This window comes from Hyperolius riggenbachi, chromosome 4 (assembly GCF_040937935.1).
Source record: "Hyperolius riggenbachi isolate aHypRig1 chromosome 4, aHypRig1.pri, whole genome shotgun sequence".
Taxonomy (NCBI): Eukaryota; Metazoa; Chordata; class Amphibia; order Anura; family Hyperoliidae; genus Hyperolius; species Hyperolius riggenbachi.
In genome coordinates, this window is record NC_090649.1 from 183,932,445 (window position 1) to 183,952,930 (window position 20,486).

Sequence of the window (20,486 nt, forward strand, 5' to 3'; positions counted from 1 at the left end):
GTCATAGCTGATGCAGAGAGAATCATCGGGTCCCCTCTTCCACCTCTTGATCTCCTCCACTCCGCTAGGATGAGGAAGAGGGCCACTGTGATCTCCCGTGACCCCTCCCACCCAGGCAGTCGCTACTTCAAGCTCCTCCCATTGGGCCGCCGCTACAGGTCTGTACCATGCAAAACCACCAGACGGATGAACACCTTCTTCCCCCAAGCGGTTCGGCTGCTTAACTCCAACCTCCACCCACCGGGCCCGCCCACTGGCATGCCCTAGCGGGGTCTCTCTGTTAGCTCTCAACTGCCCAGGGTCTGCACTGGGGCCACCATCACCACCATCATGATTACTACTACTATTATTATTACTATTATTGGACTGCTCCTGTACGGCACGATTAACACTAACCTATGTCCCAGTTCCTGTCAATTGTAAATTGTCTGTGTTGTGCTTCTTGTCAACCTGTACTATGCCTATGCCATGTGTACCACAAAAAATTCCGAATATGGCGCTTGCTGTATTTGGCGAAATAAATCTGATTCTGATTCTGATTCTGATTATTCAGTGTGATTTCAGATAGTTGCCATGATGTGCTTCTAATAACCCATGGACTCTTTCCATTCTAGAACTTCTCGTTTTGCTTCATTCCCTGAATACTTGGTAATTCAGATTAAGAAGTTTACATTTGGACTTGACTGGGTCCCCAAGAAGCTTGGTAAGTGTCATTAGTCCTGAAGTTAATGGTCTGTCTGACCTTTCATCTCATTCCTTGCCGTGTCCACGGACATTGGCCTCAATTCACTTAGCTTATCTCCTGTCTTTAATAACTCTTCTAGAGTTGTTACCATGGTGATAAGGCATGTAGTATTCAGGAAACATTTTACCTCAGGCAAACCTAAAGTTAACTCTTCTGTCTTTAAGTTAACTCTTTAATCCTTAAAATAACTCCAGATTTAAAGACAGGCTGTTCATTAACTGCGTGTGAAAATAACTACAGAGGAGGTAACTTAACTACAGAGGAGGTAACTTAACTACAGAGGAGGTAAATTAACTACAGAAGAGGTAACGTAAGGAATGAAGAGATAAGATAACTCTCTTACTGTGTGGAGGTACGTTTTCTCTTGCCTTATCTCCAGCATGATCTTAGTGAATTGAGGCCATTGTGTGCTTACACTGATGGAAGCTGTGCTTCTCTCTTTTTTTGTGTTTTACTAGGACATTACTTATTTTCACGTGCAATTTATAGTGACTTCTACCTGGACCTGACACATATCTACTCTAATAATTCACAAATAACCCTTTCCAGAGAGGACAAGTATTAAAACTTAGCTTTTAATAATGTATTCTAAAATAAGACCTATTTTGCTATACACATATATAGTGATACATGGGAAGTGGGGATAAGTATCAGTGGCTAAAAAATAACCATCCTCCCCTTTTCCCAATCTAAACCTATTACTCTACACAAAACTCGACATGTTTCATTTCCTAAATTGGAAATTTCGTCAGGAGAAAAAAGTGCTCAGTGCTAGAGTGCCATAGTGCTATAAACAAGTTACATTAAATACATATCACATAATTGGTATAACAAACTGACAGGAAGATGGCCGTAAAGAAACAGCCTGCCTATATATACTCTACCAGGGAGCAGGGGACATTCCTGAAAGACACTAACAAGCCTATTTATTAAACGTTACATGAGATGAGCAAAATATACTCCACTTTTATGTTCTGCACTTTTGGAAACCTGATCTCCACTTTTATAAGCCATATTCATGAGAGGTTTTGGTCCTTTGTGATCAAGCCTTCAAAAATATCCAGCTCCGGTGCTATTACCCTAAAGTGGCGATTAGATTTTTTTGTTTTTTGCTTTTTTTTTATCATTCTGTCATATTTGCAGTTTTAAAACCACACTTTGTATTGTAAGCTATAAAACAGTGCAGAGCTAATGACCCTTTGAACTTTCCTGCAGTAAAACCTTCTCACAAGCGGTCCCTCACTGTTCTTGGCTGTTTAAGTGCTTCAGAAAACAGGACTGTATCGAATAGCTTAGAGAAGCTCTTTTGCATAGATAACAATTGAATTTTTTTAACTCTTCCTGTACTGGAAAACAGTATGAGACTAATGTTTTATTTCTTAGTTGCACTACATATACAATTCATTATATCATAAGTTTATTTTCCCTACAGGTTTGCTTTAAGGGGGACTCCTGCTTTGTGATTTTTTTCATCATTTTTCGTATTTTTGTTTGTTATAAATAAAGCATGGACATTTTAATAAATTGAAGTGCAACCCAATTTTGTATGTGAAGATTGTTAGTTTCTAGTTGTCATACCTCTTGCATGCCTGATCTGTAGCTTTTCCATTGACTTGTCTGTGCATTTCTCTGCATACACTCTTCCAGTAACAACATGACATGTTCAGTAGTTTGGTGAGTATGAATGATTTGTATAGCCTTAGTATTTATTTCAGATGTATCAGTGGATATGCCAGATGTTCTGGACATAAACAATCTCAGAGCTAAAGGTCTGCAGCCAGGAGAGGAGGAGCTTCCAGACATCGCTCCCCCCATTGTTATTCCGGATGACCCAAAAGGTATTCACATGTTCCTAAGCTTTTCTTGCTGCTAACACTGATTGTGTAATCCACCCAGCTTCCCACCCCTTACTTATCGCAGGTCATTGTGGGGGAAACGCACTGAAAGCACATGGCTTCCATTTAAAATACGGCCTACTGAAAGTTAATATTAGAGATACAGAAAATGTATAAATTGGTTGATCTGGACAAAAGCTAATAAGGTTAGATGCTCACTAAGGCTTTGTTCACATTATAAATTGCCAGCGCTATCGCAAGTATCGATTTATACTGTGATTTTTTACAGCGCTTTTCCCAGCGCTTTTTTCCTTAGAAAAGTACTTTTATAAGCGCTTTTGCTTAAAGATGATTTTTTTTTACCCCCTGACTAACCCGAAAATGAATAAATACATTGTATTTATTCATAAAAGTGCTTCGGAAATCGCTTACAAAGCGTTTTTTTAACCACTTTGCGATTTCCCTATACCTTCCATTGAGCCAAAGCACTCAGAAAGTGGTACATGTAGCGTGTTGGCAATTTCAAGAAAATCAAAATGCTTACATGTGAACACTGTCGTAGGAAATCATTACAGAGGCGGTTTTAGGGTGATTTGCAAAATCGCCAGTGCTTAAAAAAATCAGCAAAGGCTCAGTGTGTGAACAAGTCCTTACAGTGACAGCAACAGCTTAGTCAAGCAATACCATTCATTTTAAGAGGAGTAGTTAGCTGTCTGTGTGGCAGTTGTTCCCCAGGAAATGAACATTTCCCAACCACCTATATCTGCCCTTTCACCTTGCATGTCAGTCTAGTGCACAGCAGGTTGGTAGGTACCGTATGTGAAAATCGCCCACCTGCCTATATGGAGTATATAAAGTCTAAAGGCATGAAGAATCACTCACAATAGATCAGTCTTTATTAACCTCCCTGGCGGTATGATAAATGCGGCTGCGCGGCCGCGGGAGGGTTTTTTTTCCCTTTTTTTTTTAGCATGTAGCTAGCCTAGCGCTAGCTACATGCTCCCCCCCTCCCTGCGGCGTCCCCCAGTACGCGCCGATCGGCGCTGGTGTGTATGCCCGTCCGGAAATCCCGTTCTGAACGGGATTTCCATGAGGGCTTCCCCCGCCGCCATGGCGACGCGCGCGATGATGTCACTGACGTCATCGACGTCGGGACGTCAGAGGGAGTCCCGATCCACCCCTCAGCGCTGCCTGGCACTGATTGGCCAGGCAGCGCACGGGTCTCGGGGGGGCACCCTCTGATGCGGCGGGTAGCAGGGGAATCGGCGCGGGGCGGCGGCGATCGTAAGTAACACGCAGCTAGCAAAGTGCTAGCTGCGTGTATAAAAAATTATGCAGATTGGCCCAGCGGAGCCTGAGAAATCCTCCTGAGCGGCTTACCCCGTGTCCAGCACGGGGTTACCGCTAAGGAGGTTAAAGGACAACTGAAGCAAGAGGTATATGGAGGCTGCCATATTTATTACTTTTTAAGGAAAACCTGTTTCCTGGCAGTCTGGCTGATCCTCTGCCTCCAATACTTTTAGCCATAGACCCTTAACAAGCATATGTAGAACAGATGTTTCTGACTATACTGTCAGATCTGACAAGATCAGCTGCTTGCTTGTTTCTGAGGTGATTCAGACACTACTGCAGCCAAATAGATCAGCAGGGCTGCCAGGCAACTGGTATTGTTTCAAAGTAAATAAATATAGCAGCCTCCATATTCTTCTCATTAGAGTTGACCTTTAACCTTTTCACCCTGGAGAAACACTTCAAATAATTTTTGGATGTCAGGGAACCCCTGTGTTAGTGGAGGGAATGGGGCTTTATTATGCAGGAGACGCAGTCTTTAAAAGAAAGTGTGGCTACATTTTTTTTTTTTTTTTTTTTTTTGTACTGTAACAGCCTCCTTGTTTAGCCCCCTTTCAATATCCCCCCTCTTTAGTGCTCCCTATTACAGTAATGTGTCAGTGTTTCTTATTATAGTTCCCACAATTATATATTAGTTTTCCCCTATAATAGGGCTTTTTATTATACTGCCTCACTATCATATTTTTTTATGACTGCGCTCCTTATTATACTGATCCCCAATATAGCCCTTCTTTCTATAGAGAGCCAAGGAGGTACTTCTTCACCCCGCCAACAGAGGCCAGTCTCACCAGAGGGCAAATGCCAGGGAACCCCTGCAATGTCTTCAAGGAACCCTGGGGCTTCAGGGGAACCCTGGTTGAGACAGCCTGCAATAGATGGTTCAGGAATATTTCTCATTCCTTATATGATCCGGAGTTCACCAAGTTACAACTGAATGTTACTAGATAGCCTCAATAAAATAGTAATCTGGTAAAAAAGTGTGATGATCAAAAGCATTTTTTCCTTTTCACTAGATTTAAATGTTACTTTTTATTTATTTTCAGATCGTTTCAGGAACCATTTCATGGAGTGTACGTACAGTATTTCCATTCATCTTATTTTGTTTTAGTGTACACTGCTAAACTGTGATTTTGTATTCATGTATTTTATCCACGCCATGAGTGACTGAGTTTTAAGGCAGAACTAGAACTTTGTACATAGTTTTATCACTTTGATGACTCAGATAATTTTGTACATGCTTTGGAAGGATTTCTTTGGAAATAGCTCAGGATTTACTTGATACACTGAAGATTTTGTAAACATTGTGCACAGCATATTGATCCAGTAATATGGGGATAGGTTCACAGTGCAGAACTAAAACAGACAGAATATAGATAAGCATCTTTTACCATTGCCCCAATGTCTTAATGGGAGCATTCAATAGTCACTCCAACTGTGTTTAGCAAGGAAACATAGCAAATACGTTCTGGCTACACTGTTGTGCTCCTTGCCCTGTTTTACTTGGACCTTAAAGAGACACTGAAGCGAAAAAAATATATATGATATAATGAATTGGTTGTGTACTATGAATAATTACTAGAAGATTAGCAGCAAAGAAAATATTCTCATATTTTTATTTTCAGGTATATAGTGTTTTTTCTAACATTGCATCATTCTCTAATATGTGCATATTACACAACACTCAGCATTCAAAATGATTCTTTCAGAGCACTCTGTGAACTAATGACCTCTTCTCTGGCAGAGGTAAAGTAAAAAAATTAACTAACAGTTGAGATAATAAAAGTCAGAAAACAGCCCTCTCCACGACTTTGAAAGTCGTAGATCTTAATAGCTTTTTTGCATAGAGATAACAACTGGAGTTTCTTAAATCTTCCTGTACTGGAAACAATTAGACTGATGTATCTGATCTTAATGTTTTATTTCTTAAGGCCCATACACACGTCGGATTTCCGCGAACGACGGGTCGTTTGAACGTCCCGTCGTTCGCACCGCTAAATCGGGCGTGTGTACAGACTATCGTTCGTTTGATAAGAGTGAGTTTGAGCGATCCGCCGGGCGGATCGCTCAAACCCACTCTTATCAAACGAACGATAGTCTGTACACACGCCCGATTTAGCGGGGCGAACGACGGGACGTTCAAACGACCCGTCGTTCGCGGAAATCCGACGTGTGTATGGGCCTTTAGCTGTACTACACATACAAATCATAATATCATAATTTTTTTTTCGCTTCAGTGTCTCTTTAACCACTTGAGGACCCACCCTTTACCCCCCCTTAAGGACCAGCGCTGTTTTAGCTGATCTGTGCTGGGTGGGCTCTACAGCCCCCAGCACAGATCAGGGTGCAGGCAGAGCGACCAGATCGCCCCCCTTTTTTCCCCACTAGGGGGATGATGTGCTGGGGGGGTCTGATCGCTCCTGCCTGCCTGGGTGTTGCGGGGGGGGGGGGGCACCTCAAAGCCCCCCTCCGCGGCGAAATTCCCCCCCTCCCTCTCCTCCCTCCCTTTCCCGGAGATCCGAGGCTGCACAGGAACGGATCTGTCCTGTGCAGCCTCTAACAGGCTCCTGCCTGTCATGTGACAGCGATCCCCGGCCGCTGATTGGCCGGGGATCGCTGATCTGGTACAACGCTGCTACTGTTAGCAGCGTTGTACGGACGTAAACAAAGCGGATTATTTCCGCTTGTGTTTACATTTAGCCTGCGAGCCGCGATCGGCGGCCCGCAGGCTATTCACGGAGCCCCCCGCCGTGAAATGACAGGAAGCAGCCGCTCGCGTGAGCGGCTGCTTCCTGATTAATTAGCTTGCAGCCGGCGACCTGCAGCTGACACTTTGCCGACGCGCGGTATGAGTGTGCGGTCGGCAAGTGGTTAAAAAGAAACTGTAACCAAGAATTGAACTTCATCCCAATCAGTAGCTGATACCCCTTTCCCATGAGAAATTTTTACCTTTTCTCAAATGGATCATCAGGGGACTCTGTATGGCTGATTTTGTGGTGAAACCCCTCCCACAGTGTGATGTCAGTGCCTCACAGCTCTGAGGTCCTGACATTACACTGTGGAAGCCTTGTTGAATTGTGGGAAATAACAGCTGTTTCCAACTGCCAAAAAAGCAAGCAGCATCTCCTTCCAGTGACATCACCTGCCAGCAGTAAAAATGTCACCATGTGATAAATGTCTGGATGTAAATCAGGGAGAGGAAAGATTTTACAATGGGCAAACACTGACTAAATCATTTATACATAATTATTGTAAATAATTGTTCCACACTTTTGCTCACCTGTCAGGTCCAAGTAACTTAGACCGCTGCCGGTGCCTTGAACTCCTGCAGGTCCACCACTCCTGCATATACTTGTACAATAGAAAAAAACGGAGACGGCACACCAATGGCTCAGCAAACAACTGTATTGAGTATGCAGAGGCACACACACGACATGTTTCGGGCGACATGAGGAAGGGCTACGCCTGAAACATGTCGTGTCTGTGCCTCTGCATACTCAATACAGTTGTTTGCTGAGCCATTGGTGTGCCGTCTCCGTTTTTTTCTATAATTATTGTAAAAAATAAGCACTTTTTTATTACATTATTTTCACTCGCGTTCCTCTTTAAAATGGACTTAATGTGTACATTTTCAAAGTGAAAAAGAGCCAAACTGACACTCACTATGACTGGTCCCCCCCCTTTTGTTACCCAATGCAGCAACAGGTGATTTTTGTATTAAACAGGAGGGAAGTCCTGCAGTACTTCTTGTGCACAAAAGGCCAGTTTTAAACATTCACTATATCTTCTATGGACTATGTTGACAATTTGGAATTATTTCTACACTTTCAGTCCACTTTAAAGCACACATATGGTCTTAACTAGGAACTTAGTCTCAGTAGCATTGCACATCTCCCCTGATTCCTTACTGCAGCTCCTGACATAGATGAGTCTTCAGTGATGCAGCTGGCAGAGATGGGTTTCCCGCTGGAGGCTTGTCGGAAGGCTGTCTACTACACTGGAAGCATGGGAGCAGAACTGGCATTCAACTGGATAATAGCACACATGGAGGATCCTGGTCAGTATGATGCCCTACTATGTAACATGCCCTACTATGTAAAACTGTTTTTTATACTTCATATGTTAGCATTTTTTCCTTTCAGTTTCATCTTTAAAGCTGTCCATAACATGAGATGACATTGGCAGTCAGATTGCTGGCACGATGTCTTGTATACATGCAGCAGATAACCACCAGTTACAGACATTCAATTCAGAGAGAGAGCATAGAAGCATAGAAGCTTTGCTGCACATCACGTAATGCCAAACCACATTAGCCTATTACAGATATGTGCAAAGGGAGACTCTGTTGGTAGCTTTTTATGATATGGGCCACTGTGTTTAAGAGGCATTGAGGGTAGAGGGCTCTGAGGACTGTCAGATTATGTCTGAGTGATCTATCACCCTCAGGGCCAGATTTCTAGAAAGGCCACAAAGGCCTGGGCCTTGGACAGCTGCCGCTCAAGAGGGCGGCTGGACATGGAAGAGGGACTGCTGGACATGGGAGAGGGGCGGCTGGACATGGGAGAGGGTCGGCTGGACATGGAAGAGGGTCGGCTGGACATGGGAAAGGGTCGGCTGGACATGGGACACGGGCGGCTGGACATGGGAGAGGGGCGGCTGGGCATGGTAGAGGGGCGGCTGGACATGGGTGAGGGGCGGCTGGACATGGAAGAGGGGCGGCTGGACATGGAAAAGGGTCGACTGGGCATGGAAGAGGGGCAGCTCGACATGAGAGAGGGGCGGTTGGACATGGGAGAGGGTCGGCTGGACATGGGAAAGGGTCGGCTGGACATGGGACACGGGCGGCTGGACATGGGAGAGGGGCGGCTGGGCATGGTAGAGGGGCGGCTGGACATGGGTGAGGGGCGGCTGGACATGGAAGAGGGGCGGCTGGACATGGAAAAGGGTCGACTGGGCATGGAAGAGGGGCAGCTCGACATGAGAGAGGGGCGGTTGGACATGGGAGAGGGTCGGCTGGACATGGGAGAGGGGGGCTGGACATGGAAGAGGGGCGGCTGGACATGGGAGAGGGGCGGCTGGACATGGGAGAGGGGCGGCTGGACGTGGGAGAGGGTCGGCTGGACGTGGGAGAGGGTCGGCTGGACGTGGGAGAGGGTCGGCTGGACGTGGGAGAGGGGCGGCTGGACATGGGAGAGGGTCGGCTGGACGTGGGAGAGGGGCGGCTGGACGTGGGAGAGGGGCGGCTGGACGTGGGAGAGGGACGGCTGGACGTGGGAGAGGGTCGGCTGGACATGGGAGAGGGTCGGCTGGACGTGGGAGAGGGTCGGCTGGACGTGGAAGAGGGTCGGCTGGACATGGGAGAGGGATGGCTGGACATGGAAGAGGGACGGCTGGACATGGGAGAGGGGCGGCTGGACATGGAAGAGGGGCGGCTGGACATGGAAGAGGGTCGGCTGGACATGGGAGAGGGGCGGCTGGACATGGAAAAGGGTCGACTGGGCATGGAAGAGGGGCAGCTGGACATGAGAGAGGGGCGGTTGGACATGGGAGAGGGTCGGCTGGACATGGGAGAGGGGGGCTGGACATGGAAGAGGGGCGGCTGGACATGGGAGAGGGGCGGCTGGACATGGGAGAGGGGCGGCTGGACATGGGAGAGGGGCGGCTGGACGTGGGAGAGGGTCGGCTGGACGTGGGAGAGGGTCGGCTGGACGTGGGAGAGGGTCGGCTGGACGTGGGAGAGGGGCGGCTGGACATGGGAGAGGGTCGGCTGGACGTGGGAGAGGGGCGGCTGGACGTGGGAGAGGGGCGGCTGGACGTGGGAGAGGGACGGCTGGACGTGGGAGAGGGTCGGCTGGACGTGGGAGAGGGTCGGCTGGACGTGGAAGAGGGTCGGCTGGACATGGGAGAGGGATGGCTGGACATGGAAGAGGGACGGCTGGACATGGGAGAGGGGCGGCTGGACATGGGAGAGGGGCGGCTGGACATGGAAGAGGGGCGGCTGGACATGGAAGAGGGTCGGCTGGACATGGGAGAGGGTCAGCTGGACATGGGAGAGGGTCAGCTGGACATGGGAGAGGGGCGGCTGGACATGGGAGAGGGGCGGCTGGACATGGGAGAGGAGTGGCTGGATATTGAAGAAGGGTTGCTGCGTATGGAGGGGGAGGCTGCAAGTCCCCAAAAAAGGGAAGCAGCAAATTGAAAACTACACAAGAAAAAGGGATGCTGCTGTACATGAAAGAGAGAGGCTGCTGCACATGAATGTTACACATGGAATGGGGTGGGGGGGGGGGGGGGGGGTGCTGCTCATGAAAGGGAAGCAACAAGAAAATTTGACTACGGGCACTAATATGTTATAGTAAGGCCCTCTGCAGATTAATTTTGTGATGTTTGAAAAGCATAGAAAAATCAGTGTGGCCGAGTGCGCCAACAGGGTCATATACATAGCACCCGCCCCCCCCCCCACGCTGCTCACGCCCGTTGACAACCCTCGCCCAGTCACATACTCCGTGCTGGACCTGAAGTACGTTACTGAGATTTCCGGCTTCCCCATCGTATTTGCATCATTCCACGTATGTGTGCTGCACCGCCACCAACAAATTTACATTTGCGGCCTCGCCCATTGACCATTCATTCCATTGTCACTGTGTCGCCGCAGAAGTCGCACGGAAACGTGCTGTTGACTTTGCAGTGATTCGGAACCTTGCGACGTGACAGGGTTCGTGTACTGAGCCCATACACTTTCCTTGATGTTGCGTTACCCTGCATGCAGAAATAGTAACGCAATGCAAAAAAAAAAGAGCCCAACTGTAAAAGGGGCCTTAGACCCAAATACGTTGTATAAATCCACACTGACTGTAGTTGCTGTTTGTAGGCACATATATTTCTTCAATTCTTTTCACTGTTTTTGTTAGATTTTGCAGAACCATTAACTATCCCTGGCTGTGCTGCTACAACCTCTTCACTTCCGTCATATGGACAGTTATCACCGCTAAATCAGCCTCCAGAAGAGATTGTAGCCCTGATCTCATCTATGGGTTTCCAGAGGAATCAGGCAATACAAGCACTACGGGCGACGGTATGCATTTATGGATGTAGATATGAATCAGATCTTGTGTGAACTGTCATCCCTACAAGAAAAACTATAGAGCCTTGCTAATCTGTGCTGGGGAGGGACATGAAATGTCTGTATCCACTACAGCCACTGTGGGCTGTAATGGGAAAGATTTCAGATGCTTTTAATGTGGATTAAAACCCACAGATGAGCTACAATTTTTAAACCGTAAAACTTAAATCTGAATTCCTAGTTTGGTAATAGGAGTTTGAAGGATGAACGTCAGAATACTGCCAAAATGTATTTAAGTATTATTTTAGAATTCGCTGTCCACTGGCATACATGCAAAAAGTCACCCAAAATATTAGCTAGTAGGATATCTGTAAATTTAACGATATTCTACTATTATGAAGTGCAAATTACGACATTATATTAATATTGATAAATTATAACTCTAACCAACCCCCCTGCCAATGCCTAACCTTAACCACCACCCCCGACACCTAACCTTAACTTGTTTACGAGCGCATACGCCAATGGGCATGATCGCAGCGGTAGCCCCAATACAAAAGAATTGACACACTTGCGCCCAAACAAAACAGTGATGGCCCTTTAAAGTTGCCCCAGGTGCTGCTCTCCTTGACTGGATGGAGCCAGTAACTGATAAACACAAGAAGGTAGGGGGAGACAGAGAGCGCTCCAATGGTGCATTAACCAGGATGTATACACTTTCACGCAAATAAAAAAGTTACACTTACAATAAGAAAGATAGTGCTGCGCTTTGCCAGTACATCCTCCAGTGGGGAACCTCAGCCTAATCCTGCCTGGCCAGGGCGGGTGGTGCAGATGATGTTTGCATGAGGACGTCCGTCTGGGGAGAAAAGCTGTGCGCTGTTGATACTGTCTGTCGTCACTACCGGTTTCGGCGTTAATCCACGCCTTCCTCAGGTGACGTATGCTTCAGACAGTGCAGTATACATAGGAACGCCCCCATGGCAACTGTCGCAAATGGCGACAGTTGCCATGGGGGCGTTCCTATGTATACTGCACTGTCTGAAGCATACGTCACCTGAGGAAGGCGTGGATTAACGCCGAAACCGGTAGTGACAACAGACAGTATCAACAGCGCACAGCTTTTCTCCCCAGACGGACGTCCTCATGCAAACATCATCTGCACCACCCGCCCTGGCCAGGCAGGATTAGGCTGAGGTTCCCCACTGGAGGATGTACTGGCAAAGCGCAGCACTATCTTTCTTATTGTAAGTGTAACTTTTTTATTTGCGTGAAAGTGTATACATCCTGGTTAATGCACCATTGGAGCGCTCTTTGTAGCCCCAATACAGCCTGACACAGATCGGCATATAGACCTGAGGCGGGGATTTACAGGATCACCGCTTGGATGACGGAGCGATTGCTGCTAGGAGACTGTTAGACAGCGAAACCGCCATCTATTTACTCAGTACAGCGCTGCGATCTAGGGCAGCGCTGTACTGGGGACAGCCGTGTCGCACGGCGGTCTCCCTGGGCGGCAAGGTAGCAAACCGCTATGATAGCCGATCGCGCTAATTGGCTGGCGGAGGGAGGGTCTGTGAATAAAGTAATAAAAAAGGCAACATTTAATAAAAATAAACACACAAATACACACATAAACAAACAAACAAACATGCTGGCAGGGATCAGAGCCCACCAACAGAAAGCTCTGAAGAAAAGTGGGGGAATCTCTTGTGTGCTGAGTTGTACGGCCCTGCAACAAGGCCTTAAAGCTGCAGTGGCCTATTTTGTAAAAAATAGCCTGGTCACTAGGGGAGTTTAAGCCTTGGATCCTGAAGTGGTTAAACCCCCTCCCCTCACAGACGTCTAACCTTAACTCCCCCCCCCCCCCAGATGTCTAACTTTAAACCTCCTCCCCCCACAGATGTCTAACCTTAACTCCCCTTCCCCCACATATGCCTAACCTTAAACCCCCTCCTCCCACAGATCCTTAATCTTAAACCCCCTCCCCCCAGAGACATCTTAACTCCCCTCCCACAGATGCCTAACCTTAAACCCCCTCCCCCACAGATGTCTTACCTTAACTCCCCTCCCCAACGGATGCCTAACCTTATTATTATTATTTAGTATTTATATAGCGCCAACATATTACGCAGCGCTGTACAGTATATATATTGTCTTGTCACTACCTGTCCCTCAGAGGAGCTCACAATCTAGTCCCTACCATTATCATATGTCTATGTATGTATCATGTAGAGGAAACCGGAGTGCCCAGAGGAAACCCACGCAGACACGGGGAGAACATACAAACTCCTTGCAGATAGTGCCCCGGCTGGGATATGAACCAGGGACCCAGCGCTGCAAGGCAAGAACGCTAACCACTACGCCACCGTGCTACTGCATCCCATGCAGTATATCTATGCCCTGGGAAACTTCATCTGAAGTCCCAGGGACGTAGATATTCGTCTATTGCCGACATGCACTTCTGCTTTCTCGCTGACGATCGTTAGAGGGGAGATGAATGAATGGGTAACGCAGTTCCCATTCATTAATCTAAGTCCTGTGTCAATGATCGCCGGCATCAATAAGATGCTTGTTGTCATTGTAATAACGGAAGAAACACATCCACGCCTTATTTCCTACCTACATACTATACCTATATTTACATTTAAAATTAACCCCTTCCCTCCCACACTTTCCCATAGTGACTCTCAAATATTCTTTTACCTTAGGGACTGAACTTTTTTAATATGTATGTCAAGAGGGCATATTACTATTATTTTTGAAAATATGGGCTTGTAATTAGTGATGGACGCAAAACTGAAAAAATGCACCTTTATTTTCAAATAAAATATTGGCGCTATACATTGTACTAGGCCAATATTTTAAATGTTGCAATAATCGTAACTAATGGGCAAATAAAATGTGAGGGTTTTATTCACAGTAGAACATTTTAATTTAAAACTATAAAGGCCAAAAACTGAGAAATAATTAATTTTTGCATTTTTTTTCTTATTATTCCCATTAAAATGAATTTAAAATCAAATAATCCTTAGCATAATGTACCACCCAAAGAAAACCTAGTTGGTGGTGAAAAAAACAAGATATAGATAATTTAGTTGTGATTAAGTTATTGGCGAATGAAAGGGAGGAGTGCTGAAAGGTGAAAATTGCTCTGGTCCTTAAAGTGTACCAGAGACGAACGCTGTAACAGATTTTTACTTACCTGGGGCTTCCTCCAGTCCCATGAGCACGGATGCGTCCCTCGCCGTCCTCCCGCAGTCCTCTGTTTACCGGCAATCAGCTCCGGTATTCAGCTCAGTGACATCAGTAGGGGGTCTTCTGCGCATGCGCCGAGTCCGACCTTCAGCGCAATCTCAGAAGACCCCCGGCTGACTTCACTGAGTCAGACTGGGCCCGACTGAACAGAATACCGGAGCTGTTTGCAGCTTAACAGAGGATGGCGAGGGATGCATCTGTGCTTATGGGGCTGGAGGAAGCCCCGGATAAGAAAAAATCTGTTACAGTGCTCGTCTCTGGGTCACTTTAAGGGGACAAACTCCTCAGTAGTCAAGTGGTTAAAGAGACTCTGTAACATTAAAAAGATCCCCTGGTGGGTACTCACCTCGGGTGGGGGAAGCCTCCGGATCCTAATGAGGCTTCCCACGCCGTCCTCTGTCCCACGGGGGTCTCGCCGCAGCCCTCCGAACAGCCGGCGACTGTGCCGACTGTCAGTTCAATATTTACCTTTGCTGGCTCCAGCGGGGGCGCTGTGGCGGCTTTCCGTTCCGAACTACACGGAAATACCAGATCTCATTCGGGTCCGCTCTACTGCGCAGGCGCAGGAAACTTGCGCCTGCGCAGTAGAGCAGATCCGACGGCGATCGGATATTTCCGTGTAGTTCGGAGCCGACAGCCGTCAGAGCGCCTGCGCAGGAGCCAGGAAGGTAAATATTGACGTCACCGCTGCACGGACTCCACGGAGGGCTGCAGCGAGACCCCTGACGGATGGAGGACGGCGTGGGAAGCCTCATTAGGATCCGGAGGCTTCCCCCACCCGAGGTGAGTACCCCCCAGGGGATCTTTTCATGTTACAGATCCTCTTTAAACACCCTCCCCCTAACCTTAACCCCCCCCCCCACACACACACACCTAACCTTAAACCACCCCCTCCCCCCACCTTTCCCACACACACACATAGACACATGTCTAGCCTTAAACCCCCTCTTGATACAGACGCCTAACCTTAACCCCCCACCGCAAAAAACCCTGAGACATTGTTTGTAGCAAAACGCTAAATATCAGACACCTCAATAGGTGCCCAAATTTCCTGCTATAAGCAATATTTGTATGGGCACCTATGGTGGTGCCCAAACTTCTGCAGTTCTCGGCGCACCCGAATTTCCAGCTTCTGCCCACTGGGCTTTTCACCCCATTTGCTGTGTTTGGGGAACAAATGTGAAGGTCTACTTGGTGTCATTAGACCACTTCTCTAGCTGGAAAACAACAAATCAATTAAATTTTTTTTGTGAAAAACAAAAGTGGAACTCTAGCCTGTCATTGGTTGAGAAAAGTCACACAGCGTATGTAGCTCTACACACCTCTAGATTATCAGCATGTACAGTATGTAAAATCTTTTACTGGCAACAGTTTACTAATCTACTTGTTTACCTATTTGAGGTGCCTGTTTGAGTAAATGATTTGGAGGAGGCAAGGATAGATCCCTAAACTAAATCTAATATATCTGACCGCTACTAAAACATGGTGATGATGATGATTAAGGCTATAGCTCCATCATATTCCTGGTACTATGCCATAAAAATACATGGGTGCATAATAGTGCATCACTTACTAGACAGATGGTAATCAACATACATGTAATGTTAACTTAAAATATTTACATATTAACATACCAATAATGTGCATTATCTACACTTGTTTTGAAAAGTTGCAGAATATAAATTTGCCTATTCCGTAAGGTTAAACAAAAAACATAAGAATAGATAAAATAGATCATTTTGCTCATGTCTTTACACTGATTTCTCTTTAATCCCTGGGAAACCACAGAATAATAACCTGGAACGAGCTCTGGACTGGATATTCTCTCACCCAGAGAGTGAAGAAGAGTGTGCAGACACTTCCCAGTCTGTAGATACAGAGAACAATCAGAAAGGAATTCTCACCAACAATGATGTAGAAGGGCCCCGCGTTAAAGACGGGAATGGAAGTAAGTAATGCTGCAAGACCATTTACAGTCCGTGGTTTCCAAGTCTTGCACTGGTGAAATGTCTGAATTTTGCATCTATATTATTTAAGGGTGTATGGCTGCTTTTCTGCAAACATAACCGGCCATAGTGATAGAGTGGAATAATTTGCCTTTCCACTACCACTAGTAGACTGAATTGCATCTGCGCTCACCCACAACACAATACTTTTCAATGTAAAAACATGTGGGACCCCCCCCCCCCCCCCTTGTAACATGTTGGAATAAATGCATTAGATGTGCGGATCGGGCCTTCGGTCAGGAATTAATGCTGTGATTTTATTGTATGTTTGATAGGCGTGATATGTGAGTTCAGTATTTTCGTCACCTTTTTACTGAAGAATTTTTATGTTAACTTTGATGTACCTCGTTGTAATCTGCTTTCAAAGGTAGCAAGGGGGCTTTAGTAGCTCAAAATGAGATTTTTGTAATGATCTGCTCTTCTGTCTGCACAGGCAGACAGCTTTTTGACCATTTTTTTAGGTCTGAGTGCTGCAGGTCCCTGGAAAAGAGACCTGTCTTCATTCTGCAAGTTTCAGAGTTGCTGTTCTGGGGAGGAATTTGCATCCACTTGTCATGCAAATTGCTTAGCTGCTTCCTTTGATGGCTTGCAGTATAAATACCATTTCCTCCCAGAATTCCTTGCTGGTCATGAAGGTTTGTTCCTGCTAACTTTCCTGGAGTTTCAGCCCCTCTGCTGATTGTTGGCGAAGATTCTAGTGTAGTTAATTATTGGGGAGTGCATCTTGCATTCTCTATAGTGCAGTCAGGCTTTGTATTATTTGTACTGTTTATTCCTGTGCTGTTTTTGTCTGGTCCCTGCGATTGTACTGTCGCCTGCGGCGGCTGGCAGTAATTCGTTTGGTCTCGTTCCTAGATCGCATTCGCCCTGGCGGTAGTGGCGGTGGATCTCCTTTGTCTGTCTTGGAGTATAACCTTAGCTGCGGTTGCTACTGGTTACTCCTTTAGTCTGTCTTGTCCAGCACGAACGCTTGCTGTTGTCTGGTGGGAGGCAACCGATTAGCAAGCGTTCGCGTTATTTGTCTGTCGTCTTTGTTAGGTTCAGTTGTTAGTCAGGGTTGGCGTGTTTTTGTCTCTGTTGCACTTCTCATGCAGAGACCGCGCCATTAACGTGTTTTGTCGCTGTTGCGCGTCTCGTGTGGCGACCGCATTTAGGTAGTTCGTTTGTTATTTTCTTTGAGGTTCAGATTGTGGTTCTTTGCTGTGCCTTTCCTACTCAGTCACGCTTTGTCTCATTCAGTCTTGTGTCTCTATTAGCAATCGCCATTCTTGTTTCATCTCGTACAATTTCCAACTGGCATCTGTGACAGTGCAGAGGGTTCATTCCTCTGCACTCCACAGCTCCATCTGCCGGTGGGAATTCCTCTCTACAGGTGCATTGCACCAAAGCTGGGTTTTGTTATTTAAACGCTTGTGGAGAATTTCCGCAGTGTCAACGGACATCTTGTGCGCTGACCACAGAGATAATTCCCCAATCGTTACAATTTTCCTTTGGCACGAGTTTTTTCCTACATTTTCACCGCATCTGCATCTCACTTCAGGAGCGGCCTAAAGTTATTAGTATTCACGTTACTTATTAAAGCTGCCATCCTACTTCCAACAGCCTGTGATTTCTGTATACTTGCTGTATTTGTGCTTCCTGCTGCTTGGACATACTGGATGTCAGTGTTTGATGTAAGCAGCTGTGGTGCAGGTCCAGTTGTGGCTCATGTGCCCTCTCATTACATTACACACTCATGTCAGACTAAATTATGATCAGTATGATTTAATGCAGTTTCTCTGGAGCTCGGAAAAACATCCTATTCAAACACACCACTCTAGTAACAGAAGCCTTGACATTAGGTCACACATCCTCTGCAGTAAAATATTGGGCATTTACCTTCAAGTCATGCTTTTGCCATTTTAAGTGTCTAATTTAGCTGCATTCCCTGCCAGCGGGATGTCTTCTAGCTAATGCCAGATTATCCGACTCACCATGTTCTTTGACGTATATTTTTTAGATGTTTTCTGATTTTTGTTATTATATATTTGCTGATTGAAATAGAAGACCCAGTAGACCATGCAGAGCCGGTGCTACCATATGGGCAACCTAGGCAATTGGCCCAGGGCCCTAAAATAGCTGCTGGGCCGCCCGAGTCACCCCTGAGCTTAAAGAGGAACTCCAGTGGAAATAATGTAATTAAAAAAAGCGCTTCATTTTTACAATAATTATGTATAAATAATTTAAGCAGTGTTTTTTCCATTGTAAAATCTTTCCTCTCCCTGATTTACAATCTGACATTTATCACATGGTGACCATGACAATGACTTCATCCACCGCTGGCCACATCGTCTCTGTGGCCCACAGCATGTTATTACGTAATAACATGTGCCGAGTCACGGAGGAGAGTCGCTCCTGGGAGGATGAATATGGGTAGCATGGAGGCACAGTCTGACAGAGTAGCATGCCCATCGAAGCAGGTGAGATGCTACTCTGCCAAAGACTCTGTGGGGACCACAGTTAAGTTTGAGGGTGACCTGGGACGGGCTGCAGCCAGTTTGGGGAATCTGTGGTAGAAAACCCTTGTAATGTTTTTATATGGACTCCTCAGAAATGATGAAATGGCATTGTTACACCTATCTCTATTCTGGCAACATAATGGGTCTTTTCAATCACTGTAAGGGCTCAAACCCACTAGCAGCCTTTTCTAAGCACTAGTGATTTGAAAAGCTTTTGCTAATGCATGCTTTGAGGGATTTTTATAAAATCACATCACTCTGGTGGGATCACACCCATAGCATTACATTAGCAAGAGTTTTTCAAATCACAAAGCCCTCCGAAAAGCGCATCTAGTGGGTTCCAGGCCTGACTCTGTGGGTATTTTATTACACAAATATGGCTAGTTGTGTTGCTTTTGGTTTTAACTTTAGTTAAAAAAAACACTCTTGGTAGTGATAAACAAAAGGTTGGTCCAAATAGGAGGTGATGCACAGGAACTGCAAAGAGCACATGTAGCCTTTGGCCAGTCCTAAGCTAATTTATCATAATTTACTCCATTGATTCCATATGAGCTAAAATAAACATTTTGGGTGGAATTGACTGTATTTCGCTGCAGCTGTAATTTACATACAGTAAGTGTAAGTGTAAGTGTATGTGCTACCTGTGTTTTCCTAATATTGAAATGTAATTTCTGTTATCGCCTCTAAACCCTGTGAATCCTTTGTGCAGAGTAGGCTGTATACACTGTAGATGGTTCTTGGAGTAGTTATTCAAAGCAGATACTGAAGTGAATGCATTCTATGTGTTCTACATCTATAGCATAGATTATGACTTAGGTTCAGTACACTTAAATAAGACAACTGTTGATGGAAATCTGATACATAAACTATATTTTTCAGGATATGAACTTTTTGCATTCATCAGCCATGCAGGAACATCCACCATGTCTGGGCACTATGTCTGTCATATAAAAAAAGAGGGAAGGTATGTATATGATGCTGCAATTTAAAGCAAGACTATATAAATATGGAATTACAGTATCTGCAGCTTAAAGAGACTATGTAACAAAAATGTCATCCTTTTTTCTACTATCCTACAAGTTCCTAAACCTATTCTAATGTGTTCTGGCTTACTGCAGCACTTTCTACTATCACCATCTCTGTAATAAATCAACTTATCTTTCCCTGTCGGATTTGTCGCCCTGTGTCTGGAAGGCTGCCAACTCTTCAGTGTTGTTGATCTGTTATGCACGCCCCCCCCCCAGGCCCCCTCTATGCATACTCCTGTGTGTGTTATTTACTTTAGACAGCTTCTCTGCTCTCAGTGAGAGAAGAGAGCTTTACAAGCTGGATAAATCCTCCTCTGTTAGGCTGTGAAAGGAGCTGGGCTGTCACATGAGGAATTACAGACATTGCAGAGCTGTCTGCAGGAAGAAACAATCAGCCTGTCACTCTTCAGTGGATGATAGCTGCAGGGGAGAAGAAGGTAAACACACAAATGATCTCTTGAGATTCAAAAGGAAGGCTGTATACAGCCTGCTTGTGTATGGATGTATTTTCTATGTGTGGACATACTGTACATCATCCTACTTCCGGTTTTGGTGGCCATTTTGTTTGTTTATAAACAAACTTTTTAAAACGGTTTTTGACTGCTTTTAATGCAGCGGGGAGCGGCGAAATTGTGACAGAGGGGAATAGGAGATGTCCCCTAACGCACTGGTATGTTTACTTTTGTGCGATCTTAACAATACAGAT

At 45.9% G+C, this 20,486-nt stretch overlaps 1 protein-coding gene across 2 annotated transcripts in view; it reads left to right on the forward strand.

Annotated features, from left to right (window-relative positions):
• The window catches only part of USP13 (ubiquitin specific peptidase 13), a 136,367-nt gene that overhangs the window by 103,305 nt on the left and 12,576 nt on the right, over nt 1–20,486 (forward strand). For both annotated transcript variants that reach the window (XM_068281067.1, XM_068281068.1), the window contains 7 exons: nt 615–703; nt 2,461–2,583; nt 4,974–5,000; nt 7,841–7,984; nt 10,839–11,002; nt 16,037–16,196; nt 19,632–19,716. In XM_068281067.1, the coding sequence (XP_068137168.1) occupies nt 615–703; nt 2,461–2,583; nt 4,974–5,000; nt 7,841–7,984; nt 10,839–11,002; nt 16,037–16,196; nt 19,632–19,716 (792 nt within the window). The remainder of the gene's footprint in view (nt 1–614; nt 704–2,460; nt 2,584–4,973; nt 5,001–7,840; nt 7,985–10,838; nt 11,003–16,036; nt 16,197–19,631; nt 19,717–20,486) is intronic.